Source organism: Pogoniulus pusillus, chromosome 33 (genome assembly GCF_015220805.1).
Source record: "Pogoniulus pusillus isolate bPogPus1 chromosome 33, bPogPus1.pri, whole genome shotgun sequence".
NCBI lineage: Eukaryota > Metazoa > Chordata > Aves > Piciformes > Lybiidae > Pogoniulus > Pogoniulus pusillus.
Window position 1 is genome coordinate 13,882,041 of NC_087296.1, and position 17,462 is coordinate 13,899,502.

Sequence of the window (17,462 nt, forward strand, 5' to 3'; positions counted from 1 at the left end):
TTTCCAGCCCCTGACCTCCTGTGAGCCTGTGAACTGCACAAAACCTCCCTGATTCTGGAGTCCCCTCCTTATCACCCCCCCCCAAAGGGATGTTTGAGTACAAACTCCAGCTGATGCTTTCTGTTTGCCTCCTCTTCACCTGCCACTCTGAAGCAGCAGCACAGTGAAAGCAGCTGTCTGGAGTGTCAAAGGAGGCCTTCTGTGATGCTTGGCATCAGGCAATCTGCAGAGCTGAATAATTTGCTGTGACATCTTCCCTCTTAATCACAATTTCCTTTGACATCTTTGGTAGTTGCAGCTGGCAGGAGCAGGGCTGAGTGGCAGCTGAGGCCCTCGAGCAGCTACACTTCTCTGGGTTCCTTCCTTACAGTGCTGTGCTGCAGCAGGGCAGGAATCTGACTCCAGCAGCCAAAGGCCTCACTCTTGCTCTGGGTTCTGTGTCTGCAGCTTGGTGCCCTGGCAGAGGAAAGCTGCCCATGTGTGTGGGCACCGAGGGAATGCAGCACACAGCCTCCCCCAGGGCCACAGGGAGAGGCAGAATAAATCAGAGCCCTTTCCTCCACTGCTTTCATCGACTTGAGGTTAGAGACTTCTCAAGCACCGAGGTGCCTGGAGGTGTGGGCAGCCCTGGGGGAGCACAGTAACAGCTCTGCAGCTTCCAACAGTTTGCTCCTGAACGCCTGACTCCTGCTACAGACCCTCCTGAAGCCCCAGGAGAGATGCAAGCCTTGCCAGCCCTCCAGGATTTCCTACTCAGCACCCAGCCAAGCAAGACCTCTGCTGCCTCCCTCTCTCAGCAATGCCATTTTGATGTCACATTTGCATGAGGGAAAGTCACTGCTGCTTTTCTTCTTTTCTTGGCTTCTCCTCTCTCTGCCTTGTGGACAACTCTGTCCTGCAATTGGAGAGAAAGAGATCTTCAGCTGAAGGAAATATTGCTGCTGGAAGCAAAGGCTCTGTTGTAACTCTGCAAGTGATACATGACCACACTGCAGCAGCTACCTCCAATGCTCAGGGGGAGCATCCTCACCAGCCCTGCAAATCCCTCTCCTCGAGTTCTTCTGGCTGCTCCTGCCCCACAGTCCAGCTGCTGAGTCTGATCCATCATGACCTGAGAGAACAGAGCTGCCTGCCTGGGCTCTGCCACTGAGCAACAAGCAGCAAAGTTCAGGCAATTCAGAGGCCACAAAGAGTATTACAAGGCTGGAGGACCTCTCCTCTGGGGCCAGGCTGAGAGCTGGAGCTGTTCAGAAGAGAAGGCTCCAGGGAGCCCTTAGAGCAACCTTCCAGTACCTGAAGGGGCTACAGGAGAGCTGGCCTGAAACTGTGCCAGGGAAGTTCAGCTTGGAGGAAGAATTCTTTCTGCAAGAGCGGTCAGGAATTAGAACAGGCTGCCCAGGCAGGTGGTGGAGTCCCCATCCCTGGAGGTGTCTAAAAGACTTCTGGACGAGGAGCTCGGGAACATCACCCAAGAGCTGTGCACAGGAGGTGTAGGTCATGGCTGCACTCAGCCACCTCAAGGTCTTCTCCAGCCACTGTGTGGCAGTGAGGCACAGGAGGCTGTGGAGCAGCAGTGCAGGCTCCCTGCTAGCTGCAGAGGGCAGCCGATGCAAGCAAGCACAGCAGACGCTGTCCCCTCCCCACAGACACAGAGTGGGAGGTGATTCTGGAGCAGAATCCCTTCCTTACACACTCCACACCTCCCTGCAAGCAGTCTGCTGCCCTGTTCTTCCCTTGCTCCCCATCCTGCAGCGTGGGCTGCATTTTGGCTGCACCTGACACAGGCCTCCTGCTCTGTCCACGTCAGGTTTAGCCCTCAAGTGTTAGATCAGCTCTGGGCTGGCTGAAACAGAATCCCTGTGGATGCTTCCAGGCCCACAGTGAGCAGCTGCCATGGGCAGGGGACAGCTTCCACTAGAGCAGGCTGCTTAAAGCTCTCAATGCATTTGGTGAGTGCCCTAATTCAGTTCTTTAATTATGAGGAGTTCAGAGGCAGCATTTCCACTAAGTGCTGAGTGGGCTGCTGATCCACTGCATATACCCAGGGAAGTATTATGGTATGGATTTGACCAACGTGCACTGCGATGGCAGAGGAGTATCAAACTTGTAGCCACTGTTTACTTTTCCAGCAGGCATTTGTGTTCCGAGGCTCCAATTCACCAATCACAGACTTGCTTGGGTTGGAAAAGCCCTCTGAGATCACCCAGTCCAGCCACCAACCCATGGCCACTAAACCATGCTCCAAGTGCCATGGCCACAGGCTTCCTGAACACCTCCAGGGATGGGGACTCCACCAACTCCCTGGGCAGCCTGTGCCAAGCCCTGACCACTCCTGCAGCAAATAAATGTTTCCTAATCCCCAACTTAACCCTCCCCTGTCACCATAGGCTGGGGCCAGAGTGGCTGAGAGCAGCAGGCAGAGAGGGACCTGGGGGTGCTGGCAGAGAGGACCTGAAGCTGAGCCAGCAGTGCCCAGGTGGGCAGCAGAGCCAATGGCATCCTGGGCTGGCTCAGGAGCAGTGTGGGCAGCAGGACAAGGGAGGTTCTTCTGCCCCTGTGCTCAGCACTGCTCAGGCCACCCCTGGAGTGCTGTGTCCAGTTCTGGGCTCCTCAATTCCAGAGAGATGTTGAGGTGCTGGAAGGTGTTTGGAGCAGGGCAGCAAGGCTGGGGAGGGGCCTGGAGCACAGCCCTGTGAGGAGAGGCTGAGGGAGCTGGGGGTGTGCAGCCTGCAGCAGAGGAGGCTCAGGGCAGAGCTCATTGCTGCCTGCAGCTGCCTGCAGGGAGGCTGTAGCCAGGTGGGGTTGGGCTCTGCTGCCAGGCAGCCAGCAACAGAAGAAGGGGACACAGCCTCAAGCTGTGCCAGGGCAGGACTAGGCTGGATGTGAGGAGGAAGTTGTTGTCAGAGAGAGTGATTGGCACTGGAATGGGCTGCCCAGGGAGGTGGTGGAGTGGCTGTGGCTGGAGGTGTTGAAGCCAAGCCTGGCTGGGGCACTTAGTGCCATGGTCTGGTTGGTTGGCCAGGGATGGGTGCTAGGTTGGGCTGGCTGAGCTTGGAGCTCTCCTCCAACGGGGCTGGTTCTGTGATTCTGTGACTTCCTCTCCTTCCATCCCCTGACACTCAAGAGAAGAGACTCTTCTCTTACAGCAGACCAGAACCAACTTGCAAAGCAGTAAAGAGCAAAACTGAAAGCTAAGCAGAGCTCTGTGTGCGTTGGGTAACAAACGGTGCAGCTTCTACACACAAACAGAAGAGTCCAAATGAGAGGAGGAGTCAGAAAAAAACCAACATTTAATTACAAAAGAGCTTTTTAAATTAAAAAAGGCAATGGCACTACAGCAGACACAAAGTCACTGCAGGGATGGCAGCCTCGGGGCCTGCTGACTCCACGCTGCAAGGCTGCAGCTGTTCCCATCACCTGCACGCTGCTCCCAGAGCTCCAGGAAGGAGGAACCTTGGAGGCAGCTATGGAAACACACAGCATGGTTGTCTCACACGGCCAGAGGAGCCTTGTCTTCACTACACCAGATGCATAAATACTACCCAAGCACTGCAGTGGTTTTCACTCTACTCCTAGCAGGGGAAGAACAGGGAGTGGGGTTTGTTCTGCTGCCCAAGGTGATGCCTCCCAGGGCTCTCCACAGCAGCACCAGGCAGAGGGGGCCCAGCCAGGAGCAGTGTGGAGGGCAGGACAGTCACTTGAAATGATTTCCTGGCTCATTCATCCTGCTTTCCAAAGAGAGCCTTTGCCCTGACAAAGCCAGTAAGTACTCAGAGCCCCAGAGCTGTTGGTGTGCTGTGGACAACTCACCAGGAGCTGTCTAAGTGTTGTGACCTTTCAGAGTTCTGTGTATATACAAAGAGGAGAGTTCCAGTGGTTACTTTGGGGACACCACAGTGAGGATCTGCATCCAAAGCCCTTTACTCCTTTAATCAGCTTTGATCAAGTCAAAAGGGAGGTAATTGAGCCCTTGATTGCATGGAGGAGATGAGCTGTGAGGTCACTGCAATCGTGTGTGTGCATGCCAAGGGGAGAGCTTCACAGTGGCTCCTCCAGGCAGTCACACAGAGGTGGGAGCACTTCAGCAGTGCTGAGCTAGCTCACAGAGCAGTCAGTGAGCCCAAAGCTTGCTGGGGGGCTGAGGCTTTGGAGCCCCAGCCCACAGCTCTTTGGGTCACAGGAAGCCACCTTAGTCTAGCAGTGAATTCCACAGGGAGCTTTCAGCCCTTCCCTGCCAAGAGAAGCAAGCCTTCCCCAGCTGACTTCTTTCTGCAGTGGTTTAGGCAGCATCTATCAGCATAAGGACACCAGAACCTGCCTCCCAGCCTGGTCCAGGACACAGCAGACATAGAGCTGATGGCAGACACCATGCACAAAGCCTGTGTGACCCTCCCCCAGCACACTCTGGTACTGCTTTGGGATGAAAGGTTTGGTGGTTTGCTACCTGTCACATATGAGGCTGCAGTTCCCCTCCATGGCTACTGTACTCCTCCTGAAAGCTTTTCCTCTGCTGGCCACTGGCAGGCTTTGGCAGCTCACCAAATGCCACACACACAGAGCCCAGCATAAGAAGCGTGGCTGCAGACCACTGCTGGGGCACCAGGAGGTCCTTCTAGTGCCTCACAACAGCCCAGGCAGGACACTGCCACGAGTGGGAGACTCACCAACACCTCACATCATCCCAGACAGGACACTGCCACGAGTGGGAGCCTCACCAACGCCTCACATCATCCCAGACAGGACACTGCCACGAGTGGGAGCCTCATCAACGCCTCACATCATCCCAGACAGGACACTGCCAGGAGTGGGAGCCTCACCAATGCCTCACAACATCCCAGACAGGACACTGCCAGGAGTGGGAGCCTCACCAATGCCTCACAACATCCCAGACAGGACACTGCCACGAGTGGGAGCCTCACCAATGCCTCACAACATCCCAGACAGGACACTGCCACGAGTGGGAGCCTCACCAATGCCTCACTACATCCCAGACAGGACACTGCCAGGAGTGGGAGCCTCACCAATGCCTCACAACATCCCAGACAGGACACTGCCAGGAGTGGGAGCCTCACCAATGCCTCACAACATCCCAGACAGGACACTGCCACGAGTGGGAGCCTCACCAATGCCTCACCTTGTCACACAGTCCTTTTTTTTTTCCCTTCTCTCTTTTCCTTGTTTTTGTTTGGTTTGGGGTTTGGTTTTGTTTTGTTTTCCTTTAAATAATCTCAAGAATAAAATCAACTGAACTAAGAACTAAAAAAAAGCATTTCAAAGAGCCTGGAAAAACAAAGCTGCATAGAAAGCATGTTCACAGTTGTGGTTAAGTAGTTTTCATCCAACCTTACCTAGACAGCGACCAGGAGGAGGCCCTTCAAAGACAAAAGCTACTGCACTGCTTCTTTGGCTTTTCTTTTCCTTCCTGTGACTTCCAGATGCAGCTGGGAATTTCCTGGGAGTGGGTTTAGGTGGTTTTAATACTGTGCCACTGAGAAGTGCTGATCAGGATTTGCCTCCCCTGTGTCCTAGCACTGCAAAGACCTACACGAGCCCTAGGCAAACAGGTTGGAGATCTCTAACAGGAAGAGGTTCAACACCTGTTTGCAAGAGAAATTCTTGTGGAACAAGACCTACCAGGTGGGAGGTAGCTCAGTGCCATTCCAATATTTCAAGGTACTTAGTACAAACAGGAGTGGGGAAACTGCTAGCTGCAGTTTGGTTTTGCTGCAAGTCAAAGTCAGGAGATACTATGGCTCACTGCTGGGCTTCCAGCGCTTCTGCTTCAGCAACTGGGCAAGGTTCTACTGCTGGGTGTTGCAAGGACACACTACCCCTTACAAAGCAGTCCACAGGTTCTTCTTGTGCCATTAGTTGTGATCTTAGCTCTGCTTGGATTTTATAACCCACTCAGCATTTGGGTTGAGCTGGTAGAGGTCCTTCATGTAGGTATCATCATCAAGGCAGCGCTCTCCTAGAGGCAGAAGAGAGAGAGGTGGTTACAGCACTGCCAAAACAGGAAGGAAACAGCTTTCCAAGGCCCTCTCATCCTTTCAAGCCTTCTCTTGGTATCAAAGGAGCACCTAAAGCCTAGAAGTGCTCTTACCCTTCCCACATGTCTTGGGGAGGCAGGGGGACAGAGGGAGAAGGAAGCAGAGAAGGGACTGTGCCACCTGTGTGGCATGTTCTAGCTCAGCTCCTTCACACAGGCCATGCACTGCAGGTTTAGGAAGACAGCAGCACAGCCCTGGGCCCCTGGTGACTAAATCCACTGGCACAGAAGCCCACTAACATTGCCAGTTATTGCCCCCTCTTAAATGGGAAGTTTGAGCAAGGTTTGTCCATGCCAGTCAGGTGCTCCACTTGGTCAGCACTTCTGACTGTTACTGGTGCCAAGAGGGAGCAGCAGTACAATGCCCTTGGTGCACTACAAGCAGTTAGTGTCTGCCTGGTAGCTGTGATGAAAACAGCACACAGTGACCCACCAAGAGCTGTGTGCTCTTCCCGCTCCCCTGCAGGCCAAGCATCACCTCCTGCATGCACAGACCACATCACAGCCCTCTCCTACTCCCTGCTCCACTGCACAAGCTGCTGGAGTGGCTGCCTGCTGGTCTGCAGCTCACTGCTCCTGGAGCTGGAAGCAAGCAGAGGAGCGATGCTGCAGCTGGGTTTGTCTGCCAGCTCCTTGGACTCCCTGTACAGAGCAGGCAAGAAGGCTTCCTGCTCAACCAGGCCATTTCCAGCTGTCCCCTCTCCACCTGCTCTCCTTGCCACTTCCTGGATTTGCATCCCAGCCCACAAGCTGTGCACTGCCCATGAAGCTGAACCAGGTCCTCTCCCCCACACACTGCAGTGTTCAGGCAGTGAGAGCACAGGGGCCATGGTCTGCCAGGTCCCTGCCAGTCCTGGTCACAAAGCAGTGGCAGAAGTCCTACTCAGTTCCCTGAAGCTCTGTGGTGTCCTCAGTACTCAAAAACTGCCTGGAGCCCTCAGCAGCTCCATCTGCCAGGGCACAGGATGGCAGCAGTGCACTTGGTACAGTTACGAACACCTAAGAGCATCATGAGCCTGTTGAGTCCTCTCACTTCTGGGCTCCCTCTACAGCCACAGAGAAGAGAAAGAGAAGTGGCAAGGATGAGGACAACTTGGATTGCTTCGGCCTGTACAGCAGGTTAAAGCTTGGGATGTTCTCTTACCTCATCTGAGAACATTATCTGTAAGGGATGAGTAGAGCTGAAATTGTCTGGGAGTAATGTTTCAGCTGCCTCTCCTATTTCAGACCTGCACCTAGCCATAGCCTGCTCTGCTCTCCCAGAGGCACAGCTGTGACATCCATTACCCCTCTCTCCTTCCAAAAAAGCCTTGCATCTAGGATCAGAGCCTGCTGCAGGTGTTTGGACCTGCTGGATATGCAAGAGACCAGGAAATCCATCAACCTGGCAGGCAGGTAGCTCAGGGACTCCTTTTGGCCATCAGACTGAGTCAGAGCACTGAACAGGTCTGGTGTAGGCAACACTGGAAAGTGCTGGTTTTCACTTACTGTAAGATTTTTGGCTCAGGCACACCAAGCAAACAGAAATGATTGAAAGCAGTGCCAGGAGTGGCAATTTCCTTGGGGATTTTGAACCTGCAGAGCACACAGCACTGAGTGTTCATGGAGTCCTACAGCCTCCCGTCAGAAGGAATGAGAAAGGAGTCAATGCCAGTCTAAGCCGATGCTGGTAGCTAGCTAGGGTTGGGTTTTCTTCTGAGCAGATGAGAACCAGTGTGGTCAGGAGCTGATTCCCACAGCAAAAACCCTTCTGCAGCCACCAGAGCGACTCCCAGAACTGCTCAGAATCACCGCCTGGGGCTAACTCTGCTGCTCTGCACTGAGCTACAATCCAAGGGGCTGGGACAGAGGGTGGAAGACTAAGGTTGAAAAGCTTTGTCACTAAGTCATTGTTCTGGTTGAGCTTCCCCTCCCCCCGAAGAGGAACCTGCAAGTGAGACTGCAGTGCAGACAGGGAGGGCTGTGACCTCAGGCTCTGTGCCACGCTGCCAAGAGGTGAAAAAAGAACTTCAGGCAGCTTCCTGCCCAACCTCTCTGTGGTGCTTCACTGCTCGAAGAGATCAGGAACATCTGTGGCAGCTGCTGCCTTCCCCTGGGACAGGCAGCAAGACACTGCTAATATGATCACACCTTTGCTTCCTTCTGCCCAAGGCTAATGGCCTTAGTGCCAGGGAGAGCAGTGAAAATGCAGCCCAGTGAAGCCCAAGGGATGTTCAGCAGCCAATGCTTACCAATATTTCCTCCTATTTCATAGAGAAAGACCTCTTCTTTCTTGAGTGTTTGGACATTCCCACTGTCAGGAACAAAAACAATGAGTAACTGTATTGGAAGAGCTTCTGCAGCCTGTGTCCAGGGTGAACCATGCTAGTGAAGCTCAGCAGGGCACCTGTCCTGAAGCCTCAGGGTTTGAGCATCCCTGGTGCACCACCTCCCCTGCACACCAGTGCAGATGAACAGTCCTGCAGGGGAGCAGAACCACAGACTGCACTGGCTTGGAAAGGACCCTCAAAGGTCATCTTGTCCAACCCCCTGCCCTCAGCAGGGACATCTCCAACTAGAGCAGGCTGCTCAGGGCCACATCAGGTTTGACCCTGAATGTCTCCAAGAAGGAGGCCTCAAGCACACCCCTGGGCAACCTGTTCCACGATTTCACCACCCCCACTGCACACAACTTCCTCCTGATGTCCAACCCAAATCTGCCCTGCTCCAGTTTCAAACCATTGTCCCTTGTCCTATCCCCACAGGCCCTTCTCCCCAGCCCCTCCTTAGCCTTTCTGTAGGTCCCCTGCAGATATGGAAATGCTGCTCTAAGGTCTCCCTGAAGCCTTCTCTTCTCCAGGCTGCACAGTCCCAACCCTCTCAGCCTGCACTCATGGGAGAGATGCTCCATCCTTCTGATCATCTTTGAGGCTCTTCTCTCAACCTGCTCCAGCAGGTGTTTGGGTTTCCAGAGCTGGCTCCAGCCCTGCAGGTGAGGGCTCCCCAGAGCAGAGCAGAGGGGCAGGATCCTCTCTCTCCATCCCTGCCCACGTTGCTTTGGATGCAGCCCAGGCTGCCCTTGGCCTTCTGTGCTGCCAGTGCCCAGCGCTGGCTCCTGCCCAGCTTCTCCCCCACCAGCACCCCCAAGCCCTTTGCTGCAGGGCTGCTTTCATCTCATCATCCCTCACTCTGGATTGATAATGGGATTTGTCCTGACCCAGGTGCCACAGCCCTGACCCTACCCTCTAGAAGCAGTAAAATAAGACAGACCTGAAGGAACTGGGGGGGATAGAAAAGAATTCCAGTGAGCAAGCAGCCTGACATTTCCACCCCCAGCTCTCCTTCCCTGCTAAGTGCTCCCTTCAGACATCTGTTTCTGAGCACCAGCCTTAGGGTTGGGAGGCAGAGACCACATCCTGGCTGCTTTTAATTCTGCTGCAGCTAAAAGAGCAAAACAGGCAGTGGAGGGATAAAGTCCCTGCCTTACAAAAGGATTCTCTTCTCCTCCCTGTGTAACTGCTCTAATGTATGCTAAGGCACAGACAGAAAACAGCTCTCTGTCAGAAGTGTAATCCTCTAAAGCCAGCATTGAGGCAAAAGCAGCTTCTCAGCCCCAGCTGGTGTGGCACTGCACTGCTTTGGCATGCTTCAGTTCTGTCTGATGCACAGGGGTCAAAAGCCTACTTTAACTTCTCTGCTCAGCCCATTCTGATTTCTTGTTTTGCCCAAGCACATCAAAACCAGAGGTACAAGCTCGATGAAAACTTCTCCCTTTGGAAATGCAGAGGGATGGCTCCAGGGCAGCCTTCCCCTGCACAGGCAGGGCATTCCACAGCGTTAAAGCTGAGCTCCTGCACTCCTGCTATAGACAAGTGCATTGCTTCATAAACTATTTGATTCCACTTTGTCTCCTTCCTGGGGTTCCTAGGCTTATGTGCTTGGAGTTCCCTTCAGTCTTGTTTCCAGAAGTCGTGGAATCACAGAATGGTTTGAGCTAGAAGGGACTTTAAAGACCACCAAGTCACAGAATCACAGAATTAACCAGGTTGGAAAAGATCTCTGAGATCATCCAGCCCAACCTAGCACCTAACACCTTCCAATTAACTAAACCCTGGCACTAAGTGCCTCATGCAGCCTCCCCTTAAACACCTCCAGCCACGGCCACTCCACCACCTCCCTGGGCAGCCCATTCCAATGCCAATCACTCTCTCTGACAACAACTTCCTAACAACATCCAGCCTGAACCTGCCCTGGCACAGCTTGAGGCTGTGTCCCCTTCTTCTGTCCCTGGCTGCCTGGCAGCAGAGCCCAACCCCACCTGGCTACAGCCTCCATGCAGGCAGCTGCAGGCAGCAATGAGCTCTGCCCTGAGCCTCCTCTTCTGCAGGCTGCACCCCCCCAGCTCCCTCAGCCTCTCCTCACAGGGCTGTGCTCCAGGCCCCTCCTCAGCCTTGCTGCCCTGCTCTGGACACCTTCCAGCACCTCACCATACTTAAACTGTGAGGCCCAGAACTGGACACACTCTGGGGGGGTAGATGTGTAACCAGAGAACTTTGTAATAATCACAGATTCATAGCACCATAAAATGGTTTGAGTTGGAAGGAACCTTAAAGATCATCCAGCTCCAATCCCTGCAGGGACATCTCCCACCAGCACAGCTGCTCAAGGCCTCATCCAACCTGGCCTTGAACACCTCCAGCCAGGGGCATCCACAGCCTCCCTGGGCAACCTGTGCCAGTGTCTCACCACCCTCACTCTCAACAGTTTCTTCCTCCTCTCCACTCTCACTCTCCCCTCTCCCAGTTCACAGCCATTGTCACTCATCCTGTCAGTCCCAGCCCTTGTTGAAAGTCCCTCCCCAGCACTCCTGCAGCCCCTTCAGGAACTGGGAAGCTGCCCTAAGATCTCCCTGAAGCCTTCTCTTCTCCAGGCTGAACAGCCCCAGCTGCCCCCACAGGGAAGGTGTTCCAGCCCTCACTTGGACTTCAAGTCTCTGAAAGCTTTCTGCTTGCTGTAAGGTCTGCAGGGGCACCTCCCCCAGGTGCCAGCCCATCAGAACTGTGTCAGTACCTTTTCTGGCTGAGGAACCTGGCTACCACATCACCTGCTTTCAGATCTTCTGTCAGCTGGATCGCCATGGAAACTTTGGAAAGGTGAGGAGCCTGCACCCGTATCACTCCCTGAGGAACATCAGCCTGCAAAGCAACAATAGGGTTGGAACAGAGCTGCCAGCAGCTGCCTTTGAGGAGCTTCTCAAAATGCAGCAAGGAGCTCTGTACAGTGCTCTGGACTGAACTGCTCCCTGCTGCCCAGCGCTGCAGAGCCTCAGCAGTGACAGCAGAGCTTCCCGGGGAGGGCTCTGGAACAAAGGCACAGCAGTGGCTAACTCTTTTTCAGAGATGGTGAGCATTTAGCAGAGCTCTCTGCCGTGCCAAGAGCACATCACAGAATCACAGCACCTCAGAGGCTGGAAGGGACCCCCAGAGACCATCCAGCCCAACCTCCAGCCAAGGCAGCATCACCCAGGGGAGTTCACACAGGAAGGCATCCAGGGGGGGTTTGGAAAGGCTCCAGAGAAGGAGACTCCACAGCCTCTCTGGGCAGCCTGCTCCAGGGCTCCAGCACCCTCACACCAAACAAGTTTCTCCTCATGCTGAGCTGAATCCTTCTCTGTTCCAGTTTGCATCCATTGCTCCTTGGTTCATTGCTGCAGACCACCCAAAAGAGCTTGGCCCCAGGCACTGACCCCCACCCCTCAGAGATCTGTACACATGGATCAGATCTCCTCTCAGCCTTCTCCTCTCCAGACTAACCAGTCCCAGGGCTCTCAGGCTCTCTCCACAGGGGAGATGCTCAAGTCCCCCACTCACCCTGGTGGCTCTCTGCTGGCCTCTCTCCAGCAGGTCCCTGTCTCTCTGAACTGGGGAGCCCAAAACTGGACTCAGTATTCCAGGTGTGGCCTCACCAGAGCAGAGCAGAGGGAGAGAAGAACCTCCCTAGCCCTGCTGGACACAGCTCACCAGGGTGGAAGGGAGCTGGAAGAAGCCAAGCCCCTGCAGCATCCCTCTGTTCAAGCTTCCAGAAGAAACCTTTCAGTTCCACTTCAGAAATCCATGCCAAGGAAAAAAAAAAAGCCCAACCCAAAACCCAAAAGGAGGAAATCACAAAGCATTTGTGGCTCACTCCACTTGAAGTCAGTCAAACATCATTTCCTTTTCAAACAGGTAATCACTGCTGCAGCTCTTTATCCCTGGTTTTCATTTTCCAGGATCTATTCAGCAAGTCAACCTGCAGGTCTGGCTCCAGGTTTGGATTGAGTTCAGGCCAAAGCTCCTGGATGATGACTACCAGTCGTGGCAGTGACAGAGCAGGGGGGTTCCCAAGGACAGTCTCCCTGTTCAGCTTGCAGCACCTGACATCTGAAGCCACAAAAGTGCATCACTTATTGCTGAATAAGGTCCTAATGGCTGCTCCTGGCAATCTGGAGGTGATTTTTCTATTCAGATTACCTAAATGTGCCCATTTTGATAGGAAAAGAAAAGCAGGAGCCTCGGCAGTGATGGTGACAGCTCCTTCTCTGCTTCTGCCCAAGGAGGGGGCATCCACAACCTGTGCCAGTGTCTCCCCACCCTCACTCTCAAGAATTCCTTCCTTGTCTCCAGCCTCCATCTGCCCTCTTCCAGCTCAAAGCCATTCCCCTTGCCCTGCACACAAGCCAGGATGTGCTAAGTAGCTTTTCCAAAGGTTCCCTCTCTGTCCAACCTTCCTATTGACTGAGAGTACCTATGGTGTCCACAGCATCAGCAAGGCAGCACTCCTGCTAGGCAGCAATCATGGAATCAAAGGCTTGGAGGACTGCAATGGATCTCAGAGAGCAGCTCCCTGCACTTACCCTTCAATCTGTCCTGTCACAGAATCCTCAGAATGGTTAGGGCTGGAAAGGACCTTGCAGAATAGTTTGAGTTGGAGGGGATCTTAAGGACCCTGGTGAGGTTGTCACTTTGCCATGCTCCATCATCTCTGCCAACTCATGGCAGGCTTCAAAAGGGCAAGGAAGAGGCTCCAGAGAACCTGGAAAATGATGGAGCAGCTCCTGCTGGAGGGCATCTCAAGGCACTTGGAAGAGCAGAAGGTTATCAGGAGTAGCCAGCATGGATTTACCAAGGGGCAGTCCTGCTTGACTAACCTGAGAGCATTCTGTGATGCCATAACTGAATGGGTAGATGCAGGGAGAGCAGTGGCTGTAGTCTGCCTTGCCCTTAGCAAGGCCTTTGACACCATCTGCCATGACATCTTGGTGAGCAAGCTGAGGCAGTGTGGGATGGAAGAGCAGGCAGTAAGGTGAGTTAGGAACTGGTTACAAGACAGAGCTTAGAAGGTGGTGATCAATGGTGCCAGGTCCAACTGGAGAGCTGTGACCAGTGGTGTCCCCCAGGGATCAGTGCTGGGACCAGTCCTGCTCAACATCTTCATCAATGCCATTGGTGAGGGCACAGCCAGACAGAGTCTGCTCAGCAAGTTTGCTGCTGACACCAAGCTGAAGGCTTGGCTGAGACAGCTGCAGGCTGTGCTGCCATCCAGAGAGCCCTGGGCAGACAGAGCTGGGCACAGAGGAGCCAGATGAGGTTCAACAAGGACAAGTGCAGAGTCCTGCACCTGGACAGGGATAATAAACTGCAGCAGTCCAGGCTGGGAGGTGACTGCTGGAGAGCAGCCCCAAGGAGAGGGACCTGGGGGTGCTGGGGGAGAACATCCATGGCACAGCAATGTGCCCTGCTGGCCAAGAAGGCCAATGGGATCCTGAGGGGCATTAAGCAGAGTGTGTCCAGCAGATCAAGGGAGGTTCTCCTGCCCCTCTGCTCTGCCCTGCTGAGACCTCATCTTGAGTACTGCCTTCAGTTTTGGGCTTCCCAGTTGAAGAAGGACAGGGATCTGCTGGAGAGAGTCCAGCAGAGGGCTGTGAGGATGATGAGGGCACTGGAGCACTGCCTGCTGAGGAGAGGCTGAGGGTCCTGGGGCTGCTTAGTCTGGAGAAGACTGAGAGGGGACTTAATAAATGTCTATAACTATCTGAGGGCTGGGGGTCAGGGTGGGGGGACAGGCTCTGCTCACTGCTCCCTGGGACAGGACAAGCAGCAATGGATGGAAGCTGCAGCACAGGAGGTTCCAGCTCAGCACAAGGGGAACTTCTCGGCTGGAAGGGTCCCAGAGCCCTGGCACAGGCTGCCCAGAGAGGCTGAGGAGTCTCCTTCTGTGGAGCCTTTCCAGGCCTGTCTGGATGTGTTGCTGTGTGATCTGTGCTAGAGTGGATGATCCTGCTCTGGCAGGGGGGGTTGGACTCGGTGAGCTCCTTGGGTCCCTTCCAACCTCTAACATATGTCAGTCTGTGACCATCTAGGTCTAACCCCTCCCTGCCAGCACCTCTCATCAGCCCAGGTTGCTCAAGGCCTCACTCCACCTACCCTTGAACACCTCCAGGGAGGGGGCAGCCACAAGCTGTTGTTTAGAAGTCTCCAGCCCTGGCCCCAGTGGCTGTAGCCATCTGCCAGCAAATTAACTCCTGCTTAAAGTCTTTTGCCTCAAAGTCTTCTGACTGGGTGGAGTCACCCACCCTGGATGTGTTTAAGGATGATTTGGATGTGGTGCTTGGGGATATGGCTCAAGGTGAATCTTGCAGAGCAGGGTTAGAGGTTGGGCTTGGTGATCCTGAGGGCTTTTGCCAACCTGCAGCTTGTGTGATTCTGAGATTCTCCTTCCAAACTGCTGCCATCTGGACAAAAGGAGGGGAAACTCTGAAGGATGAAATGGTTCTTTACAGATGCCCTGCACAGTCTCTCATCCAACTCAGCAGGGCAAACTTGAGTTGGTTTTCAGTTTTATATGCAATTCTGTCTCATTTTGGCTCAGCTTTTCCAACCTTCAGCTGGGTAACAGGTGGGGGTTTGCTAAGCAGCATGCATATGGTGCATAAATGAATACAAAACTTGCCTGGTTTGAGTACAGGAGAGAAAAACCAAGAGGTGGCCACAGAGCTGCAGCAACATGGTCCCAGGTCAAACAGAATCACTGCTTGTTCAGACAAACTCATTATTAGCCCAGCTAATGAATGCATTTTGCCTCTCTCACCACCTGCATTTACAGGAGAACTCATGCTCAGCTGCACAACGTGTACATGGTGCCCAGGTACAGAGAGCAGACACTGAGCATCCCCTCACCCACTCACTCTAAAAGCTGGTGGGGAAGAAAACGTGGCCATAAAGCCCCTGGGAGCAAAGACTCAGCAGGGCCTGCTCTCTGCACAGCACAGCTCAGAAGCAGCAGCTCAGGGCCCCACATCACAACACCGAAGCAAGCAGCTTTAAGGTGACTGACAACACACTGCTGGGTGAGCCACCTACACCATTTAGTTTGGCAGGCCACTCTCCTGCCTGCCAGGCCCGCTCAGGATGAGGTGTACAAGCCTGACCCTCTGGCTTTAGAACCCTGAGAAGATCCCTCCTTAGCTGATGGAAACACACTGGCCTAGCACACTCAGCCTGCAGCAGGCACCTGTGAGGCACTCAGCTGCTTCCAGACCCTTCCTTTCCAGAGGACTTCAATCAAGATCACTCATAGAATCACTTTGGTTGGCAAATCCTTTCAGATCACCCAGTCCAACCATTCTCTTCCTCTGCCAATGCTGGGGCTGCCCCACGTCCCTCAGCACCACAGCTCTGGGAACATCTCCAGGGATGGGTACTCACCCAGCTCCCTGGGCAGCCTGTGCCAGGCTTTGAGAACTCTTATAGCAGTTCCTTCCAATGCTCAACCTAACCCTGCCCTGGTGCAACCTGCAGGCCATTTCCTCTCACCCTGCCACTCGTTAATGGACAGGAGAGCTACTGCAAGTGAAGGCAAGCTGCTTGGCTACAGTATGTGGGGGCAAGTCTCTTCCAGACACCCCTGTCCCAGACTTAAACATTGATCAAGCCAGATGAAGAGAGGGAAGTGACTGTGTGGTTCTGCCACAGAATCCTACAATGGTTTGGGCTGGAAGGGACCTTAAAGATCACAGAATCACAGAACCTTAGAGGTTGGAAGGGACCCCCAGAGATCATCCACTGCAACCTCTCTGCCAGGGCAGCATCACCCAGGGTAGTTCACACAGGAATGCATCCAGCTGGCAGCTGGCACTGGTGCTGTGCCCCAGGGATCAGTGCTGGGCACAATCCTGTTCAATATCTTTATGGATGATCTGGAGCAGGGGATTGAGTCCAGCAGCAGTGAGTTTGCAGATGGCACCAAGCTAGGAGCAGCTGTGGAGATGTTGGAGGGGAGGAGAGCCCTGCAGAGGGACCTGGCCAGGCTGGATGGGTGGGCAGAGGCCAAGGGGATGAGACTGAACAAGGCCAAGTGCAGAGTTCTGCACTTTGACCACAACAACCCCAAGCAGCACTACAGGCTGGGGCCAGAGTGGCTGAGAGCAGCCAGGCAGAGAGGGAGCTGGGGGTGCTGGGAGAGAGGAGCTGCAGAGGAGGCAGCAGTGCCCAGGTGGGCAGCAGAGCCAATGGCATCCTGGGCTGGCTCAGGAGCAGTGTGGGCAGCAGGACAAGGGAGCTGCTTCTGCCCCTGTGCTCAGCACTGCTCAGGCCACCCCTGCAGTGCTGTGTCCAGTTCTGGGCTCCTCAACTCAAGAGATGTTGAGGTGCTGGAAGGTGTTTGGAGCAGGGCAGCAAGGCTGGGGAGGGGCCTGGAGCACAGCCCTGTGAGGAGAGGCTGAGGGAGCTGGGGGTGTGCAGCCTGCAGAAGAGGAGGCTCAGGGCAGAGCTCATTGCTGTCTGCAGCTGATTGCAGGGAGGCTGTAGCCAGGTGGGGTTGGGCTCTGCTGCCAGGCACCCAGCAACAGAAGAAGGGGACACAGCCTCAAGTTGTGGCAGGGCAGGTTGAGGCTGGATGTTAGGAGGAAGTTGTTGTCAGAGAGAGTGATTGGCATTGGAATGGGCTGCCCAGGGAGGTGGTGGAGTGGCTGTGGCTGGAGGTGTTGAAGCCAAGCCTGGCTGGGGCACTTAGTGCCATGGTCTGGTTGGTTGGGCAGGGCTGGGTGCTAGGCTGGGCTGGCTGAGCTTGGAGCTCTCTTCCAGCCTGGCTCATTGTATGATTTGTGTGTCTTCAGCTGGCACAGGAGATCTCTAACCCACTCCTGACTGATCAGTGGAGTATCCTCTCCACTTCTGCTGCCTCGCTCCCAGAGACTGAGGTTCCTGAGGGGGGTCTTAGCAGTAAAGACTGAGGCAAAGAAGGCAGTCAGCACCTCTGCACCTTCAACTACCACACCTCCCACATTGGTCAGCAGTGGACTCATCTTTTCCTTGATCTTCCTTTTGTTATTGATGTACTTGAAAAAGCTTTTCTTGTTTTCTGTCACCTCCCTGGCAAGAGTCAGCTCCAAGAGGCC

At 54.3% G+C, this 17,462-nt stretch overlaps 1 protein-coding gene across 1 annotated transcript in view; it reads right to left on the reverse strand.

Moving 5' to 3' along the window:
- Positions 1–5,812: 5,812 nt before the first annotated feature.
- The window catches only part of ARHGAP18 (Rho GTPase activating protein 18), a 93,269-nt gene continuing 81,619 nt past the window's right edge, over positions 5,813–17,462 (reverse strand). The window contains 3 exon segments of the mRNA XM_064170125.1: positions 5,813–5,971; positions 8,281–8,342; positions 11,099–11,223. Coding sequence (XP_064026195.1) covers positions 5,880–5,971; positions 8,281–8,342; positions 11,099–11,223 — 279 coding nt within the window. The 3' untranslated portion in view covers positions 5,813–5,879.